The sequence below is a fragment of the Corvus kubaryi genome, unplaced genomic scaffold (genome assembly GCF_017639235.1).
Source record: "Corvus kubaryi isolate FWS band 111438036 unplaced genomic scaffold, C.kubaryi_AGA036_p1.0 37394, whole genome shotgun sequence".
Classification (NCBI taxonomy): domain Eukaryota; kingdom Metazoa; phylum Chordata; class Aves; order Passeriformes; family Corvidae; genus Corvus; species Corvus kubaryi.
The window spans coordinates 15,353,982-15,375,652 of record NW_024581133.1 but is presented as its reverse complement, the minus strand read 5'-3'; the positions used below and the strand labels follow the sequence as shown (position 1 = coordinate 15,375,652).

Sequence of the window (21,671 nt, the reverse complement as noted above, 5' to 3'; positions counted from 1 at the left end):
AAGAAGCAGGGGCAAAGATAAGGGGCTGCTGCAAATCTGGGGGAGGGGGCAGTTGGCTCAGCACAACCTTATGTGCTGCTGCAATAAAGTGCATTTAAATAAAAAATTTAATCCCTTTCTCAAAACTCCACCTAACTTGGTGGAGTTTTGGGAAACTTGGTGAAATCAAGCTGTTTGTAACTGTTACCTCAGAGGAAACAAAACGAAAGTAGTTCAAGCAGCCTAACATTGCTATAAACCTCAGATCAAGAGCAAGTACAAGTCCTGTGGGAAAGATTTAGTTTCTCTTACCTGTTGTAGAGGCTGATTCTCCCTTGTCTAATTTCAGTGTACATCAGAAATGGTGACAATGGAATTGCACCGCTGAAAAGCATCTGAATCACAGTTACCCAGAGCAGGGACACACTGGAAATGGAGAGGGCATTGCAGGGGCTGCCCCTTGAGGGCAGTAATTGCAGGAAAAAGGCCAGGGAGAGCTTGAGTGAAGAACTTAAGAGGGGCAAAAGAATCCTGAAATGGAAGTAGAAGCTGTGGCTGACATGCCAGCCATGTGCCTCCTAGGAGGGATGATGAAGGCCTCTTCAAGGAGAAGGACTTAGAGGGCTACAGTGGGACCTGATAATAATGGTTTACAGGACTGCTAAAAAGCTAATCAAAACTCAGCACTAAAAAGTGCTGTGAATCTAAGACAAAAAAAAAAGAACAAAAATATTATTATTATTATTCCTGTAACTATAGTATTTGCCCAAATGTTTAGCTATTTGCAGCGTAGGAGAAATCTGTTTGCTGAAGCAAAGGCCAAGGCAGTTACCTGAGCTCCCTGAGCTGGAGAAATTCCTAAAGGATTCCTGCCCTCCCTCTGCTGTGCCCCATTTGATGCTTGCAAAATACTGTCTTTCTGCACAGAAAAATGTTAAGTCAGTGTGTTCGCTCAAGAAGGTCACAGAACCATCGGAACAGAAAAGCCATATGTCTCAGTGCTGTCCAGAACAATGCTGAATTTACTTTCTTCATTCTACAGGACTTCAGGATACCTGCAAAGGCTGAAAACTGTTGGAGTGACTGGAATGAAAGGATGGCAGACCCAAGCATCCACGCCTCTTCCAAAAGATTCAACAGCCTGTAAGTCGTGGTATGGTCAAGTTTCTTTGAAATGTGACATTAGAACCCAGACCTCATCTGCCAATTATGATAAAAAACTTAGATCGTTTGAGGAGGAAGGAGGTGGAGCAAATGGCAATGGCTAGTGAAGGACCCAGCTATTAATACATTTTAATTAGTAAGTAAAAAAACAAACTGACATATAACTTGTTCTGATAATTTTCCTTCTGGATGCTAGCTGGGTTTGAATACAGTACCCAGACACTTTCTAGAAGGCTGGTTAATGTGTTACCAAGTGTGTTATAAATTTGCCATTTGAACTAAAGAGTTTGTGGGGTTGAGAGTGGGACACATCCAAGAAGGAAGATGGCTTTTAGCCAGGGCTGTGCTTATAGGCAACACTGATTCTCCTACAGCATCTAGATCTTTTCTGTGGAGCAGAATGCGGCTAAGGAGGAAAACACCCATGTTCATGTCAGCTCTGTGTCTGTGTCCCTGTGTGGTATCCACAGATGTGGATGGCAGTGGCTGCTGTTTGGTCATTGTCACCTGAGAGCTGGCTGAACTCACCAAGCTCATTTCCCAGGTAGCAATTCAGTCTGTTGCTGTCTGATGGCCTGTGAGGTGTTTGATGTGCCTCTGCCTTAGCTCTGCACAGTCACGACAGGCTGTGGATCTTTATACCTGATACAACCTGTACTGCAGCCAGTCTGCTTTGCCTTTGGCTTCTGTTCTTCACACAGTGACTCTTGTTTTTTGAGGAAATTGTCAGAGCACTCAGGTGCACATTAGCTATAGCGTAAACATCTCATGAATCTGGGCTTCTAAGGTTTGTGGACAATACTGCTGTCATATTTTATTATCAAAAATAATTGAAAGCAAATACAGAATATAAATGCAGCAGCATTGCATTTACTGTATAGTGCTTACTAAAATGCAGGTAGCACCAAGTAGCTGAAATGCTCATTACCCTGTCACGTGTGCAAGCCTTTTTAAAACTAGAAATACTGTTCATTAGTAGAGATACTCTGTAGCATGTCCTCATTCTTTCAATTGTTCTATCTATTCATGGAAGATGACATTTACTCTCCCCGAGCTCAAAAATAAATAGATCCTCATCCAGCATGTTTGCAAAGAGGTTTTGTGTAACCAGAGACATGAGGGCAAGTGTTTATCAGGCAGGAAAGGTATGATTAGGAATAGTACTGAATAAAAATTCCCAGGGATTTTTCCTAGCAATAGCCCTTCCTAGATCACAGTCGTGCTTGCAGGAAAGGCAGTCCTAAGTTAAAGATAATTTTTGTGTCATATGTCCCAAAGCAAGTCTTTTTCGAGGCACCTCAAAGGAAGGTACAGCTTTAGATCCTGACCGCTGCCCCCAACATGTTCCAATTGTGTCAGGTGTCTCACACAAATGTTCCCTGTGCTGTCAGGAATTTACAAGCTGGGCTCAGTCCAGACTGAGGTGACCCCTACAGTATATGTAACACTGAATGTAAATTGCAACTGGATAGTAGAGAGCCAGTGTTTTCCCTTGGAGCAGGGCAAGGATGCCATCCATCCCTGTGTGTGTTGATTGCAAGGTGCTGTGCAGAAGAGGCTGAGCAGGCAAGCAAGGAGGCCCTGCTCTGAAGCAGCTGCTGTTTGGAGTGCAGTGGGATGTGAGCACACCAACAGAAGATGACCTAGGAAAAGCTTTTTTCTTCTATGGTAACATGAACACTGGTAGAAGCCTAAGTTGTAAGGCTGAGGGATATAAAAACCATCGATATCAGTAAAATAACAGAATTTTAAAAGCATTGCACACATTTTCTGTCACATTTCAGCTTCTGTATCCAATAGGGTGGGGGTTTTTTTCAAAGGATCTCCTATCTCAGTTCATAAAGCCACTTTTCTGGCCCTGTACTTTAGGCAGATTATTTGAAGGACCTGGTGAGGGTGCTACATAGCTTGGCTGTGATTTTTGTCTCACTATGTAACTTCATGCACAGGCCTGGGCATGTTCTCAGGTCCCAGCTGGCCTCTCCCAAAGCCTGATCACAGAGAGAGAAATGGGAGCCTGAGCACAGCTCAGACCTAGCTAAAAACACAGCCACAGCACAGCTGCGATTTAAAGCTGGCCATTCAGCTGTGCCTTTACTCCTATTTAATAGTAGTTAAGTGAAGTGCTGTCTCCTTGAAAAGCTTCCCCTCTCTTAGCAAACACCATGAACATGCAATTTTTACAGTGACTTGTAGCATATTTTTATTCCTGAAATACAACCCTTCCATTTTAGATCTCCTTAATCATAGTGATTTTGTGGAGAATAACAAATTTTCCATTCCTAGACTTAAAACTTGACTTTTTTCCTTATTTCCTTCAGCATTAATTATCCCTCCTAAAAATAGACAGGTGGGGTCCAAAAATATCCAGAGCCTTAATGGAAGGTTTCTTGCAGGGAAGCCAACAGCCAGACCTGATTTATTCACCCAGTCTTGTTGTTTGTGCAGACCCACCCTGCACCAGGTTCCTGTTTCCAGGCCTGCCTCTTGTTTGCTCACTCAGTTAATCAGTACAGCTGCCTTCGAGGGCACGTTAAGGGGAAACAATCCCTTACCCAGTCTTTTGGGAAGGTTGCAAAAGCTGGGGAGTGCGTGGCTGCTTTCAAACCCTCAGCTCCTGAGAGCAACTCCTCTCATGCAGGGAGGAAAGTGCACTAGATCATTTCTTTTGAAGGATCTGCCAAGCTTCTGTGCCTGGGAGCATGGGTATCTCTCCCTTGGCTGGCCCTGTGAGCTGGCAGCAGAGGAGGCACTGGCATTCCAGCACAAAACTTTCTTCTTTCTTCTTCCTGTCAAGTCATCGTGTTCCTCCCAGCAGGCTGCAAACACAGCTTGTACAGCAACCCCAGACGGGGAAAGCTTGGGATTTGTTTTACAACTTCCAAAGTCAACAAAAAGCTTGGAAGTTAAACCAAACCTGCAAGGCCTTGCAACTTCATGGATAATTTCGAAGTGTTTGAGTTGGTTCTCAAACTCGGCTCTGAGGAGTGGTGATTCCGTGTTCTGGTGTAGGAAGTCTTGATACAGCCTGGGTTTGGGGCCAGCCACTTGTGGGTGTGCCCATCTCATTACTCCCCTCTGGGCAGATTGTAGCTGTGATGTTGATTCTTAGACGTATTTGAGCTTCCAAGTGTGGCATTTCCAGAGTCCCAAACTGACTTTTTTTTTGCAAAGGGTGGGGCATGAGGCTTGAGGAAAAAAAAAATGTAGGGTCTTTGAAGTGCAAGGCTTTGAAGTTTAAAAAAAGCTAGCAAATTCCTGCAGCTCACTGTCTGCGGAAAATCTGGAAGCTAAGACTTTTGACTAAAGAGCCTGGATAACATTTAAAAGTAACAGACTAGGGAAGTGTGGCTTTCATGTTTTAACTGTTCATGCAGTGGTGGAGAAGGTAAGCTTGATTCAAAGAGTGTGTACCGAACAACACTGTCAGTCTCCGCCTTCCTTCTCTTCCGCTCTGAGGCTTTGAGTGCATTCAGATCACAGACATAAAATGTGTGTGTGGTGGAAGGGGGAGGGAGGAATTTCTCTCTTCCCGTTGCTATTGTGTTTTGTTATGTTTTGTGTCTGTTCAATTTGTCTCCAGGATCAGAGAAGTGATTCAGAAAGTTATTTGCACAACAAGAGAGCATGGGAAAACACAAACATTAGTCTCTTAAAGACACACAGCTCTGTTTATCACACACTGACATGCCTCACCTTCTGTTTGCTGGAATTGCTACCACATGAGGTACCTTACTCCTTCCTCTAGAACCCTGTTTGGATTTTGCACCTTAGGCCTTTACTTTTGTCTCTAGAAAATTACGTCAAACTTCCCTACCGTATACTCCTTCCTTATTTTTCTATACTTATCTTCCCCCTCTTTAACTTACCTTTCTCATTTATTGCACCTCTCATCTGTTCCTCACATGGTCTCATCTCATCTTCCTTTTCATGCTGCCACATACATGAAAGTCTCTAACCAGCACCATCTCTCTTGTCCTTCAGCTGGGCCTTTTTTCTCAATGGTGTCCTCATATCCCCCAACTTGGCATACCACACGTTCCCTCTGGGAGATGTCCCACTCCTACCTGGTATGCCTTGGGGACAATACTTGGGTTAGCTCTGAACAAGCCAGCCTGGGCACTACGAACCTTTGGGACCCTTTGGATTATTCCATGTAAGTCCTAGTGCTGCAGGCCCAGACCTGCTGTGCTGTGCTCAGCCAGGCACAATCATCCAGTGATGCAGAAGAAATATCAGCTCATTAGAAACCTGGCAGCAAGAGGATCCTGGAGCCTCCCTTAGTCCAGCAGCCCCTGGTGCCAACCCCTCTTTTTTGATTGAATATTTGTTTCAGCCAAGTGGGAACCAAATATTAAATCTAACTCCTGCCAGTGCCAACCAGGTAGGACAGGCTGATCCTTTATTTACAATTATGATGAAGTAGCAATTATACTTGGGCTGTTTTCTCTTAGTGAGGTGGAGCTATTACTAAGCTCCATGGTTTGGTTTTGTTAGCAGACCTTTGGGGCCTGCTCTTGCCTATAACTCCCCTCAGGTTTCCTCGTGTCTCTTTTCTTCTCTTGTTTCTTTGACGACTTGTTTAACATAATCTTGTTCTCCAAGTTGCCCAAAGCACAAATCTGCCCCAAAGCCTATGTTCAGTCATGCTTCTCTCTTCCCCCCTTGCTGCTCACATATCTGGGCATCCAGACTGCATCCCTTTTCTGCTGCATGCATTGAGGTATCTATTATAATTCCTCCCTTTCTCTTTATCCTCTTAGCTGTGCCAGCAATGCACTGTAGCTGGCTAAAAACATGTGCTTGCCTGCTTCAACTATTGCTTGACTTAGGTCCCTCCTCTGCTGCTCTTGGAAAACATGCTGCAGTTTCTGCTCATCTTGGGAGGTGCTGCCTTGCTTGCTTGCTCTGAAATTCTGTAGGAAGCCCCATGTGCATTCTGGTGCTGTACAAGCCTTTCTAGTCAGCTGCTACAAACACTTGTCTGATTGTCCTCACCTCATTTCTATTTCAGTCTTCATCTTCTCTCACTTTTCTATTTCTTTCTATTGACTGTGTATTTATATTTATGTTGCTTTAATCTCTTGCAGTCAGCTAGCAAAGCATGCCATGGGTGTGGTTCCTTGAAAAGCCAGCGCAATGAATCTTAAGGTGGATTACTTTGAAGCAGAAATGATACACAGGTAAATGGAAATACGAAAATCCCACCCTAATTCTAGCATTATTCTTCCTTCTCTTCTGAATTACTGGACTACTGCCAAGTCTATGAACGTTTCATGACAAATGCTGAGTCACAGGCAAGACAGAAACCTTTGCATTTAGGAACTGGAGAGGAGAAGCAGGAGAGAATGTGTTAACATACACATTTCAGAGTGTGGGTGCCTGGGTGGGAAGGCATGTTACATTACTGTATCAAGGCAGCAACTCCGTACTTAAACTGAAAAGGGATATTCCTTTGGAAAGAATTGCTTCCCTTTTCATCCTTCTAGCAAGTTTAGAAAACAATATTTGACTGCTCTTCTGTTAGCAAACACAAGGTGGATGTTTCATTGTAGGAAGACTTCCAGAATGCTACTCTTTAGAGGCTATTATAACAAACAGTGCCTAAAAGTATTGTGTAACCTGTATTTTCAAGAAACTTCAGATTCATTCCTTCACATCTGCCAATGCCTTATGTTTTGAGAAGTGGCTCAAATTTGTGTTTCAATTTTCTCATCTTTAAAATTAGGACAGAACATTTCAGGATGCTGTGAGATTACATTGCTACTGTTTTGACATGGTATTGCCACCTGCAGAGTTGACACCAGAAATTCGCAAAGAACTGGGCTTTGAAAGAAAGGACAGCTGACTCTCTGAACTTTAAGTCACACGTATTAATCCCATAACCATCTTGTAAAGAAAAATGCAATATATACAACCTTTGAGAAAGGAATTTCACTATGTAACTACAAAATACCAGACAAAGCATGGAAGAATACAAAACGAACATCACAAAAACTCTCTCTCAATGATTAAAAGAAATACAATTTTAAACAATAGCGCTGGGTGAAATTTAAATAAAGACACCAAACAAGATATCAAGTCTCAAATGAACAGCAGAAATATTAACAATTGATGCTTTTTAGGTGATAAATAGAGAAGGAAATTAAGAGAAAACCAATATTTCATAGTTATAAGTTTTATTTTGGAAAATGTAAACCTCACTAACCATGCATACAAGTTAAGACAATATTTTACAGTTCTTAATTTTCTTCCTTTTTCCATTTTTTCCTTTTATAGTTGTTGCATAGGACATTATCACAATATATAATCTATGCAATGCAAAATACATAAAAAGTTACAGCAGAGCAAGAATAGATGAACATATAACTGTACAACTGTAATACTTCAATGTAGTGATTTAAAGAGTTGAAAAGTGAGTCACGGAAGCTTTCATGTGCTGCTGATAAACCTGTACAAGTGAGGATGACGCTGGCAGCTTTACAGTTCACCAAAGCTGGAAGTTTAGCTGTGAACACATGCACACTCCCTGGCACACATGTCCTTTGTCCCCCACTCAGTGCTGGAAAAGCACATGTGCATGCACACACATGTCCCCCAAATGGACAATATACACAAGTAAATGCACCTGTAACCAGAGATGAAACTCAACCACAAATCTCCAACAGGTTCTAAAGTTCCAAATGCAATGGCATTTGGATCTAGGAATTTGGTTCAGGTCCAGCACTAGTTATAATGAAATGGATACCTATTTTTGCTCTGTAGACATCCCTTCATTATTCAGCGTGTAGTACAGACACACTGCTGTGTATTTATGTATACACACATACACTATACAATATACACATATATATGTATTTTTATATATATATGTGCATATGCTTATATAAATCCATATATATAAGTATATATATTTATAAAAACCTATACCAATGGATGGGCTTTTGCATTTTATATTCTGGCTTATGGGATAAACAGGTATAATTTGGATATTTTCTTCTGCCTAAGGCTATAGCTCATATCCCCGAGAGTTACAAACACAGATGTTCATCATACCATTCACTGACATAGACTAGATGTTAGCACCCAATGCACAAACAGATGGTGTGATAGAGTAAAAGAGCACCTGAAAGTTAGTTTGTAGGCATGACCTGATGAACTAGTAAATCTAATGGCAATGAAAAGGCAAAAACAACACTGCACTTCATAAAGTAAAATTATGTAACTCAAAGCAGTGGAGAAGAGCAGTTGTGAAACTGGTATGCTCCTCACACAGCCTTTAATGCCTGGCTGCATGAGACAAGGAGAGTGCTGAACGTCTGGGCACAGGGTAATGAGGTTTAAAGGTATAGAGAGGCTCTCGTAGCTACAACTTATGGCAAGGGTTAATGCAGTAAAGAGGGTGGGATACATACAGGAATTAGGTGTTACCACCGAACAGAGGCTTCTGATGACTTGTCATAAATATATACCTTTGCAGTTATGTAAACAGATACTATGCATGTATTATAAAAGCAAGGAACAATTAATTTGCAGATACAAAAAATTCTCACAAAATCTAGCTGCCAGGAATTTACGACTGCTTTCTAACAAGCAGGATGAAAACTGAATTCATGTTGCCATTAGGCCTTTGCACAGGATGAGGTTAATGGAAGGGGTGTATAAGTTTCTAAGAGCATTTTTAGTTTCAGCTGAGCAGTGGTAGCAAGGTGATGATTTTCACTTGCACCTATTTCCTATAGCAAGGCAGTTCAGCTCAACACTTAGAGAGGAAGTAGGAATCATGGCTGGAGAAAAACAAACTTTCAGGGCCTTCTTAATAATAATAAAGCTGTTGCTATAGTCTGAAATGAAAAAAAAAAAAAAAATCATGGTTATATTTTGTAAGAACACCTCAACAGATTGCATGGGGATAGAAGGAGGCAGGAGAGATGCACACTCCTCCAGATGGAGAAACCTGCACCTTGCCAGAGCAGTATTTCCTGAGTGTGACATGTTTGTTGCTGTGCCAGGAGGCTGTTTTAGATTACACTGCTGGGTGAAACAACAGAAGGGTAAAAATCTGAGGTTAGTTTGGATAAGCACACAGATTTCAAAACATAATTTGAGCTGTTCTGACTTCTTATATCTGCAAAACTCAGGAGGAACCATCATGAGAATGGAGTCTAATGACCTCGCTGATCATTAGACATTTCTAGCAGATGCCAGAAAACCCCAAACACTCTTTTTTCATATGAAAATATTAAGAGAAGTTCTTGCTCACATTCAGTTTTGGAAAATACTAGTGGTTTGGAGTCTATAATTTTATCCTAAACCTATAATGTATTAAACTTTTAATGGAGATATTTGAAACTCTAGCTGGGATTTTAAAACACAGTAACTTGACTGTCAGCCTAATACATGCTGAGGTATTTACAGCTAAGATGTAGAAACAAAAAAGTTTTAATGACCAATTTCAGAGAATTTCCTGAAAGTGTCATTATGTTGGCTATATACAGTCCCATGGTGTTCTCATTAAATGAACTGACTGAACTGGAAATTTGACTTTGAACCAATTTATTTTTTCCTGCTTAAACTTGGAGAATTACTAGTAATATCTATGAAGAATACAAGTAAAATGTTAGTTCACTGTTTGAACTAAAGATTACATAGTTCTGTGTCCCTCAGAATACGTTGTCCCATAACCTTTATATCCTATAATCACAGTACTAATAAAACTTGGTGCAAATACTCCTTCTCCAGGCTAGTAAAACAACTTGTTTGTAATGTATAAACTGATTCATGCTTAATTGTTAAGTCCTAAGTAAATGGACTGGAGTGGTTCCTCCTTTCCTGAAGATTAAATGATGCTCTTGTTGGAAAAGGTGGTTTTACAACAAAATGAATTTGGAACATGTAGCCTAAAATGTTTGCCAATACTTAGTGTTCCTTTTGATTTTGGTTGTTCCCCCTTTCCTCCATATATGTCTCTTAAGGTATAATGACAATGAGAAAAGCGTTTGACTTGTTTTGAAGTATGTCCACAAGACACAGCTGACCTGTAGAATTCCTTGAGCTAGATATCTGAAATGCCTCTCTACTAACTACAGCACAAGAGCACTTTTAGCAGTCACAGGAATGATTGGAATGTGAATTCCTGTCACCTGAATTCTATCAAGTTGTTAAAATTGTGTATCTCAGTAGATGAGATTTTAAAAAAAAAAAAAAAAAAGAGAAGAGGATATCTGGTGAGGCCAACAGATCTGGTTTTCCCCTAACTACAGAGGTTGGGCAACTCATCACATTTACTCTATTTGTCATCTTGCAAAAAACCCTTACAATGTTCTTTTATTTTCTGTGAAATGAAACAGTAGAATTGTGCCTCGCACAACTTTCAATTCATAGGGGGAAATTAACAGAGGTGAAATCTGAAGCAAATGAACAGGAAAAAAATACTGAAACATCTGCACTTGTTTAGATTTACAGTTGTATAGTTGTATAAATACTTAAGAGTATTTCTCTATACAACTAATATAATGTGTAGTATTAGGAAAATGTATATTATAGAAGTAAGTACCTATGAAACTACTTGGAAATCTATATTAGCTTCTCACAGTTAACATACAGTACAATAAAACCTTGCAAAATTGGATCAATGCAAAGCAGCAAGTAAGATACAGGTTCACTGGGAATCTGGAGGCATTCACTTAATATCAAATGACAGGTCTGGCGCAGAGAGTTTCTTTTCACATGCTACACTTAACTGCATTTATACCCTACAGTAAAAACAGCAAACATCCCAAAATTCCAGAATCAAAAGGACCTGAATTTATAATATGCACCATCAGTCCCATACAAATCAAGGAAAGTGTATTTGCTGCCAGTGAGGTTTTCAGTACATCACAATGCTCCTGGTTTTTTACTATATTTTCTACCATATAAAACATAAAAATCTACCTCTTTGTGCTCTATCTAGTGTTAAATATTTGAAAGTTACTGAAAACTAGCCAATATTCCCTTTCTGTTATTAAGCAGTTATTCAGAAATAAGAGCACCTTGCTTTATGCTGGTATGTGTATTTTTGAGAAACTTGAAGTAGTGCTGAGCTATAATGTAATTTTATTTTGAACTTAAAAATGCATATTTTATTTTTCCAGTCAGAAGATACCTTATGATTTTCACTTCCTTTTATCCACAACCACAATTCTGATGCAACAGAATACAGAAACTATGTCTTAGCCAATTTTTCTTTCTAAGATACAACTCTTCAGCAGGTAAGTACCTTGATAACAGTTTTGGTGGGCATTGGTTCAGTAATGCTATTTCCATAGTTCATTAAAAAAAACCAAGAAGAAAACAAAGGAGGAAGATATAAAAGAAATTGTTCAAGTCAGTGTGGTTTGATCTGAATATTCTGTTGGTCCCATACTGAACAGGCAGTGCAGACAACTTAACAACTTGGAGAGAGCGACAACATAATGTCTCCAAGATTCCAGGCCACCTTGCAATAAAATGTTACCCAGTGTAAATTTGTTTCTTTGCGATTTAGGTTACTTATTTAAGGCATCTTGTAGAAAATTTTTTCTCAGAATATTATCTAGCGTGAAACAAACCAACAAACAAGTTTATCAACCTCACAGAGATTTTTGCAGTAGGAAGTTGGTTTTGGAGCATCTTCAGCATGAAGTGAGAAGACAGCTTGCTACCGTAAGCACAGGGCAGCTTGAAGAAAGACAAGACTCCTGTTTGGACACTCCCCAACATAGGTGTATAATGAGGAAAATAAACAATGGAAGAGTCCAGTACTACATTCCAGTATTGGGTCGGTTTCTGTATTGTTTGCTTGCTTTTTATTTTTTTCCCCAGTGTGTGAAAGAACCTAACAAAAAGCTTCTGAGTGCAATTATATTTACAGACTAAGGCTGTGGTTAGGGTGTGTCTTCATTGTAATTATTGTGTAACATAAATATCCATCCCTGAGAAAGGAGAAGTGGGACACAAATCCAACACAGTTGATTTTTAAGTGTATGTATGCTCATATTGTGCAATCCGGTTTTAGAAACTACTTCGACACCTGAGGTGAATTAAGCGGATTTTTTTCCTTTTTTTTTTAGATTTTTTTCATTTTCTTAAAAAGAATAATGAAGAGGATCCAAAAATGTTTGCAAAATATATGAAATATGGAGACAGCAGGAGTCACTAAGTGTAACATGTAAGTCTGTCTGTCCATGAGGTTAGAATAGCCACTTGTGTGGTTGGGTAAAGAAAATCTGACTAAAAATTGCAGTGGGAGGCACCTATTTACTGATTTTTAAAAAAGAGGGTGGGAACTGAAGGAGGGGAAGCAACAGAGTTTTTAAATGTGTGCAACACAAACAAAACTCCACGTTAGGCATTAGAGGCAAAGTGCTGACATCCAGTGCAGGTAGTCTATGGGGAGCTGGCGGGGCTGATCGTGGGGCTCGAGGCGTCCGAGCGGCTGTAGTCACTGACAGAGCCTGTCCGGGAGCTGCTGCCGCTCCTCCTCTTGAGCATGCTGGGGTGGAAGTTGGCGTGGCGCCGGGCGTGCTTGGTCAGGTGGTCGCTGCGCATGAAGCGTTTCTCACACAGGGGGCAGCTGAACTTCTTCTCTCCGGTGTGAGTGCGGTAGTGCCGGGCCAGCTCATCCGAGCGAGCAAACTTCTTATTACAGCCCTGCCAGTTGCATTCGAAAGGCCGCTCACCTGCAGGGAGCAAACACGGCACGGTTAGAAGGGAGAGCAGCGTCTTCCATGGGCTATTCTTTTGTGTGCAGAAGATAGAACTAAAAGGTTGGAAGCCAGGTGGATGCCACTTGGCACTAACTGGATGGAGAAGGTGTGTTACCCTCTGCCAGAGAGGAGGCTGCTGTAGTATTCCATTAAAAAATATTGTCAGTCAAACTAGTCATGTATCTTATTTGATAACTGGGTCTTCAGGGATGCTGGGCTCCTGATCCTTTCATGGATATCACATCTTTTATTTCTTGTGGTCTGTTGAACTTTGTGACTTAATAATATCTGTACTGAGTTTTATAGTGTATTCACTTATTCCTCCAAGCTCTCCCTATGTGTCTGACTCAGTGCTGAAGTTCAGAAGGTGTGATGAAGTCTTCCTCTTCAGCTATTTAAAAAGTTACGGTAAAAATGCAAACCAGCAATTTTGAGGCACTGGATGTGAGGTTCTCACCTTGTATTCTCCACAGCTGAGCCTGTGTTTACTGCACTTGCTACGAACTACTACAGTTTCTCTTGTTCACTGCCTTAGGTCTCATTCTGAAGTGAGGCAGGGAGCGCTGTATTCCAGCTGGGGACAGGTGTCACCTTGAAGGTACCAGCCTTTTTTGAATAGCTAACATAAACCCCATGAGCTGTGACACTTAAGCTTGGAGCCATGAGCAGTGAGCTCACAGAAACAGTGATCTGGTGACCTGGTGCAGTTCTGAACAGATCTCAGACATGGGACAGACGTCTGGTGCTGTCCTAGGGCTGTGCTGGAGGTCTGCACTTGGGCACTGTGGTAGATGTGCAGCCTGGGAAGCTGTGCACAGGCTGCAGACAGAAGTAGCCTTGTTGGGTAGATGGGTATCTGGAATATATTCCCAGCTTCATCACTGACGTGCTGCATAGCTTGGGCACCTCATATTATCTGCTCCCATCCTTGGTTTCTCCATTTGATAAAAATGAAAACGTTAAATCATGAAATTTGCTGTCTACTACTTCTGCATATTGGTTTGGTTCTTACTGTCACTGAGTCTGAACATCACATATTCTCTGATTTTTATTAATTGAGAACATCTTACTCTTTTGTGAATACATAGACTTAGCTTTTTTTTTAAAGTTGTAATTTTAATAACTTCCTACTTGCACTAATCCTAATGTTTCTAATTCTGAATAGCCTGTTCAAGAGGCCCAGAGAGCTATATAAATTCAGGGCCAAAATAAGAAATGAAAGTTCTCTCCACAGTACACTAAATAGGAAATGCAGAAAGAAGTTAGCCTCCTGGAGAAATTCGATGCACCTTAATTAAAACTGTCTGAGAGCAAAATTGACCCCAGCAAGTCTTCAATCTCAGCAGCCACCAATCTGCTTTAAATTCACAGATTTGGCAATAACATTTATCTTCAGAATCTGCTTAGGAAGCTCCTGCTCAGAAAAATAGTTGTATAGGTTCCTTTTCTCTCTGTTCATGTGTTTCAATGAACAGACAAGCAAGTCTTTTTTAAATAGGATTTTGTTCAAGAATCTGGAGAAAGCAAGTGTCCCTGATGTTTCCTTGATTATTTAGGAGAAAAGACCAAGGCTCATTAGAATCAATTGTTCGCAAGCACATTTGGTGGATTTCACTACACCTACAACCACAATGGATAGTGCACTGGTTGTATCTGTGCAGCGCACACAGAGATTGTAGTATGGAGAACCATGATCACCCCCTCCTAGGGACTGGCAAAAGGCAGCAAAGATGAACAGAACTGCTTTCAGGTGGCTTCCCCTGACCTAAAGCCTAAAACATTCAGGGTTCCACAAATGAATTTAAGAATAAAACCACAACCAACTGGATTTAAAGGATACTGTCTGTTGCTTAAAATAACCCATGAAAATCCATTCAATGTCCTCCTTAGTCTTACCCTGCCTGTAAACTGTCAGGGACTGAACTCTCCATCTGCTGCTAGAAATGGGAAACAAATGTGTTTTGGCTGTTTGTCATGTATCCAGGCATGTGCTCTTAGATATGTTCCTGCCTGTGGTGGGACATGCCTGTGGTGTGACACCCCTGTTGGGTGACCACATTCACTGGTCTTCTCCCTATGTTTTGGTCATACTACAGACGTACATCTAAGAGGACTTTGGTACCCTTGGGAAGAAGGGCAGTAAGACATTGTCTGAGGGGTACATCTGGCCTGCAGAATCAGAGCTCCTCATCCCTGAGCTATGGCATCAGTTTTTAGTAAGATAGTGGCCTTTGGATGTTTCTATTGCCTGAGTTAATTTATCTGTGTTTATTTTCACTACAAATGGTATCAGCAAATGTACTCCACTTGAAGAACTGTCCCATGAAACGAGTGCTTTCAGACAAGGAAGGCCAAAGTTTTCATGCAATGTTTTGCTTCTGTTGTTGACACTACCATGAAGCACAGACAAAATGGTACCTTTTGTGCTGATTCGTTTAATGGCAGCAGCTGCTCCTGTCCATGGTTCTATCATTTGGCAGCCAGCAGTAGGCACAACATTCCAGTTCCTAACAAGAGAGGTGGTTCTGAAGCAGGATTGTGTAACATCAGTGTTATCCAGCACTAGCAGGTGATGAAGGGATTGCACAACTTATCTGCCCTTCTCCTCACTGCACATCAGATCTGGATGAGAACATTCAGGTTCCCACCCACCTGTCTGATTTGATGTTAATGATGGTGGTGAGGATTTGGGTGCTGAGCCAAAAAATGTGGTACTTCTTCCACTATATTTCTACCATCCCTGTCCTTCTCCTTCCTAGGGACTATTTTCCCCCTCAGTCCTCTCTCGTCTTTTGCATCTTCTTGGTACTTGTCTTTAAGTTTCTTGGCCAAGTGATTTTCCACTGACAGCTGGCATCACTCTCTAGTAGTGGTAATAGCTCTCTAGAGTACTTCCCAGCTTTGTTGAGGTTTAGCAATTCCTCCTCAAAGAGAAACTGTATTGTGAGGAAATGCTGGATGCCTTGTGTGAAGACATAAGAGTCATTATTGTTCATAAAAAATTAGTACACAGTCTGGAACAAAGTTGCTGCAGGGTATTAATTAAGGCAAGACCCAGCTGCTGCTCCAAAACCACACATGGAAATTCACAGTCTGTCATCATTCTCATCTCTCAAACAAAAGGGATGTGGTTTTCTGTGCAGGTAAGTTATATAAATGTCCTTTTACCAGCAGTAAAGCAATCAACAGAATGAGAGATTATATGAATTGATTGCCTAATCTCATTAGGGAACATGCAGCCACAGTACAACAGTCCTGCATAAGCAGTAACCCATGGACATGTTGCTCTCAACAGAGAGCTTTCACTGTTAAAATGGCTGTAAAACAACACAATAAGGATTCTTTTAGCCCGTTTTAGGCAATGCTGAAGTCAGAATTTTACCTTTATACACTGAGTGCAGAATGTGATCTTACAGATAATTGTAGAAGTGTTTTCAAGTATGTTAGATATGGCAGGAAACACATCAAGCATGTGAATGTGTATACTGAGAGTCTTAATGCTGTGCCTTGGTAGCAGCAGTATCTTTGTGCATTATGAGCCTTACTAACATGTCTCAAAGAGTCCTAAGTCTCCAAAAGATAAAGATGCTTGAAAATAAATTCATGAAAAAGCAACTCCATATTCTTTATCTTTGGAGAGGCAGGCGAGAGATGCCTTTAAAAGATAAGGAATACTTTAATTATTTTTTCACAATTTTAAATAGGTTTGGATATCCATGTTCTAAATCCTCCTAAATGGTAACCTTTCTAGCTCCTTTGCCAAGGCACATGACATCACATAACTTGTGTTAGAGTTACACAAACTGATGGAAAAACATTACATTTGAGAATTAGATTCAGCTGATCTCAACTGAAAATCATACAATCAAGAACATTTTTGGCTTTTTCCTGAACTCCACCCTGTCAAAAAGCAGATAGTGTAAAGCCACATTAAGAAACTTGCAGTGCTCACCAAGTGAAAGTACGTGAGCTCTGCAGGTGCACCAAGTTCTGAATTCCTTTCAGGGGCACAGGCCTTGCTGCTCATATTGTCTGGCAGAGCAGCCTGCCAAAGGAAACTCAGAGCTGCCTGGGCCATAGAAACAGCATTTAAAAAATGCACCTCTATCCTCTCTTGCTGGAAAGGGTTCAGAAGCAACTAGAGCCAGCCTGTTCTTATGATATTACATAAGGGTCCTTTGTATTACTCTGTATTTGTCAATCATTATATAGTGAGGCAACTGTATGTAGTTTTGGGAAACAGAAACTACAGAGATGGTGGTACCAGATAGGAGGTCTACTGAGCTTGATTTGCACAATCTTTTTAGTGCACATAGGACTCTTTTCCTATACAGTGAGATTCCTGTACATACCCTGGAATAATCTGCTTCCTGCTTCACCAATTTATCTGTCTGACATCCAGCATCTGAATATCAATTAAAAAAAGATAGCAAGTACTGTGTAGGCCTAAGCATATTTTAAAAATAACCTACTAATGACTGAAATGCCCAGACAGTTTAAGACAACTGTGAACCTAACCATTTTCCAACTTAAAATGCAAAGATTAGGCAATTGTATGTGAACAATTTGAAGTGTCACATCCAGTGACCTACAGATTAGAGTATTATCAAGTCAAACCACATACTGGGGGCTATTTTTTTCAATTTAACTCATGTAATAGCTCTTCACATTATGTTAGCATCTTCAAGCAAATCTCAAGACCATGCAGTAACAAAGAAATTTGTATCCTGGGAATTCCACAAGTGCCTGCAAAACCAGAAACAGAAAATCAGAAACAATTTTGTGTGATCTTTAATCTGTTTTGCTGCTTCTCAGAACAGGATTGAATGTTGTTATAAAAACAGACAGAAGCCTGAACATGCCACCATGTGCTATTCTTACATTTCTACATTTTCATATACATAATTAAGAGTATACTTGGAAACACACATCAGCAGGCTGGGTGGGGAGGATGAGGGGCAGACAGTTAAATAGAGATGTGACTGAAGAGGCCTTCCTCCAGGAGAGGAAATGCTTGTCCTGGGAAAAACATTCAGCCAAGCAGACTATGTTCTTGAGACTGGGCTGTTACTTAAAAAAAAAAAAAGAGGAGAGGAGAGGTCATCCCTCAATAGTACTGATATGTATTTATGAATATTTTGATTTCTGATATTCTCTTGTTTATAAAAAAGCCCTTTTGCATGGTCAAATAACAAATCCATAATCTCAGTGCAAGAGAGAATAATACCTTGATGTTAGGCAAATGGGATAAAAGGGATAAAAAAATTCCAAAGCCTCACAATTTCAAATTCCTATAAAACAAAACCACTTTATTTTAAATTAATGATTTTGGGGGTGATATTTCATAACCAAATAAGCCAAATGCGATCGGGTTTTTTGCATCTGCTTTTGTGTCTGTCCAACAGCTTTGGAGTATCTCGGCCACCTTCACCCACATCTAACAGACGTAGCAAATTCAGCAATATTAAGTTTCACTAGTTCCAGGAAATGAGGATGTTTTAGTAATGTTCTCAGTGAAAAGAAAAGTTACAGGGTGAAATTAGACTGTTGCTAGACACTGGAAACCCAGTGTGGGAGTGTGATATGAATGTCCAAATCCAAGAAAAGCTCCAGTTAGAGCTCCCATGTTACTGGACACTGGCACATAACAGTCCCCCATGCCCCTAGGACACACAGCAACAGCAGCTAGGTTGCACTAGGACCTGCAGACAGAAGCATGCAAATTCCTGCTAATTCCATTATTTGTCATGTGACTTTTTTTGGGAACTGGAGTTCTCAGAATTCCAGCAGGCACAAACCCAGGCATCTAACAAAGTTCATTCACTTTAAAGTGTGCGTATCTTTATTTTGACCTTAACAAATCCAGTCATTATATTCATAAATTACTGGATCTTATGTTTCCTGTGTGCATAGGAAACTACTACTGAGTAGGAGCTGCGACAGCTACCATAGCATCCATTATTGAAATCCTTGGTTTATTTTCTGTACCTTAACATTTTCATTGAGTTATTTAGACATGTATGAATGTTTCTTGCAAGGGGAATTTCCAAGTGGCAAGTTTACATATGAAGTCAGTGTGTGTTACTGTTTGCTGTGGAAGTGTTTGTATTACTCCATCTGGGAGCACAGATTACACTCTGGGATTTATCTGTTACAACCACAGTAACTAGAACAACTCAAATAGCAAATGACGAGCACACACGGTCAGATACTATAATGATAACAGCTACAATGCCAGAGAAATATAAGTAGTGAAAAATTCCTTCCCTAGCCTTAACCACAGACAGGTCTGTCTGAGAACCAAAATAGTTCATTTGGTATGTTCCATGCAGATATCTGGTCCTCTTAAATATATTAACACTTACTTTCCCCAAAATGGAAGCAATTTTTTTTTTTTAACAGCTTGCATTCGATCAGTTATATTCTGGGCTTTTATTTCAAACCTGTTCAATAATGTCTTAAAACTCCATTTATAATAATTTTAACTACTTAACTGTATTTTTGTCAAAGCAGAATCGTTCAAGCCTATTCCATCTTTTTTTTTTCCCCCAGGACCCTCCACCACATAATCTTTCTATTGTCTAAAGTACGCGCTCCATATGTTAGATTGTTTTAGGCTTTACTGAATCTCTTTTAAAACAGGGTTGCCCAAGTTGAACTGCTCTGATATCCATAGCTTAGCATTTTTTAAATGTTTTTTATCCTGCATTTTTGCACAGTGAATTAAGAATCTGAAATTTGAACCTGCTAGCTCTACCAAGTCATTTTCTGCCTGCCATTTTAACTCCTGATTGACTCCTGTTTAGTTCCTGCTTCATCTCTGCTGCACACCACTGTGTGTTCAGTAAATTAAGCTCTGTGTTCCACTCCCAGCTGAAACATAGTTCTAGACCATTTCACTCAAACAACCAGTAAGTAGCTAGAAGTTATGTTCCAGGATCTGGAAAATAAATCTTACAGCAAATTGGCTTTAAAATGAAATGGCCATGAATTTAATAAAAAGAAATATTGCTATATCCTTTGCTAAGGTTTTGAATGGAAAAGGGAAAGAAAGGCTAGAACTATGTGGATACCTTTTTTCCTGCTCAACTGAAAACTTAAAAAACCCCATTGAATTGCAGAAGAATTCAGCAAACAAAGAAACCCATAATAATTTTAATTTTAGTTGACAAAAATGTTTTACTTCTTTTGATATGGTTGGTTGTAACACTATTTAAATTTCTTTAGCTTTGGGGACAGTTTTCAAGACAATGAAGATGTTAATCTGAAATGAGTAAATTAAACACACTAACACAATTTTTCTGAAATAAATCAGTCTAAACAATCTTCTGACTACTTGTCAGTGAAAAACTGTTCACCAAAAAATGGAGTTTCTATACTTACTGCTAGCAAAGAAATGCAAAATTTTTAATATTCTTCATTAACATTTATTGGCAGCTTTTTATCCATGACGATTAAATGCCTGACATTTTTATTAAGTGACTAACTGGAGATCTGATCTTCAAAGGGAACAATTTCATTTGTGATTTCAACTTCCACTGAACTCCCTGTGTTTATAAGCACAAGGGAATTCCAAAGACAACCAAGTCTATCCTCCACTTCATAAAGAAATCTTGAAATAGATTTTAGATCTATGCGGAAAATGTGACTGAGAATATGCTTTGTGGCATTGCAGTATGACCAAAGACCCTTGGGTGATTCCCTACAGCACATTAAGTACAAGAAACATTTTCCGGAGTTATGCTAAGCTGCTTTCACTTCCTTGTACTTTTGTCCTCTGGAGTCATTTTGCAAACTGGTGGTAAAGTGATGCAGCCCTTCAAAAAACATTGTGTCTGTTTTGAGTTGTCCCTTCAAAGAGCACAAAGATGCACTAACATACTATGCACTGCCATGGCAAAGAAACAACCAACCTGAAGCCCATGCTAGAAAGACCACGCATATTTTCTAAACGGGTATTTTTATGATCTTCTCTGCTCTGGTATAGTTAGGTTATAATTCCATAGATACATAGTTAATTTTGTTTGATTTTCTTCTCTCTAGCTATGTTCACACTGCTGCTCCTCTCTGCTAGAGAGTACTCCAAAACACAGGTAATCCTGCTGGGCAACTGAGTAATAAAATTCTTTCCCATCAGTTGAAGATGATAAAAAAGCTATTAAAATCCCTTCAGGATTTCCACATCTGTAGACTTGAGCACTGAGAAGCTACTTGTTTTACTGCACCCTTGGTACTAGGATACATAATGCTTGTCAAAGCCAATATTGGGCTTTCCCCTGTGCAGTTTGTCACTTCCCGGTTTCAGAAGAGTTCATGCTTTAACTCCTCCTTACACAGCTCCTCCCTGTCCTGTGTGTTCCTTTCTCCTTTGAAACTACAAAAATCAGCTACACTAGGCAAGAGGTTTGTGAAGCTCTGAAGTCAATTATACAGACTACACCAAAACACAGCTGTGGTCAGTGGGTAGATGTGTGGGTGTGTTAAATATGTTAAAGAGTTTTTCTTTTGAAACACAACCAGAGACAAAATCACTAAGGTGAGTTTAGCATTCAAGATTCCTTCCTTTTATTATGGGGCCTAGATATACAGACACAAATCTTTGAAATCATTCTCTCTAGAAGTAACTGGAGTATTTAAAGCTACTTCAGCAAAGAAGCTGAATTAGCTGAATAACGCATGGGACCAAAGGCACTTCCATAACTTTCTGAATAATTAATTAACCTGGTCGTCCACTCATCACTTAGGTACAAATGTGTGTATCTGATGACTCGATGCATCAGAAGAATCCAGTGGAACAGA

The 21,671-nt window shown here is 40.1% G+C and overlaps 1 protein-coding gene and 2 long non-coding RNA genes across 3 annotated transcripts in view; 2 read left to right on the top strand and 1 right to left on the bottom strand.

Annotated features, from left to right (window-relative positions):
• The first annotated feature begins 5,316 nt into the window (after positions 1-5,316).
• Positions 5,317-11,365, top strand: LOC121669680. Its single transcript, XR_006017845.1, has 3 exons — positions 5,317-5,527; positions 6,234-6,326; positions 11,280-11,365. It is a non-coding gene; the product is annotated as an uncharacterized LOC121669680 (long non-coding RNA).
• Positions 7,306-21,671, bottom strand: part of KLF13 (Kruppel like factor 13) — a 34,193-nt gene continuing 19,827 nt past the window's right edge. Inside the window, exon 2 of the mRNA XM_042038960.1 lies at positions 7,306-12,845. Coding sequence (XP_041894894.1) covers positions 12,553-12,845 — 293 coding nt within the window. The 3' untranslated portion in view covers positions 7,306-12,552. The remainder of the gene's footprint in view (positions 12,846-21,671) is intronic.
• LOC121669681 lies at positions 12,249-13,043 on the top strand. The gene is made up of 2 exons (XR_006017846.1): positions 12,249-12,334; positions 12,815-13,043. It is a non-coding gene; the product is annotated as an uncharacterized LOC121669681 (long non-coding RNA).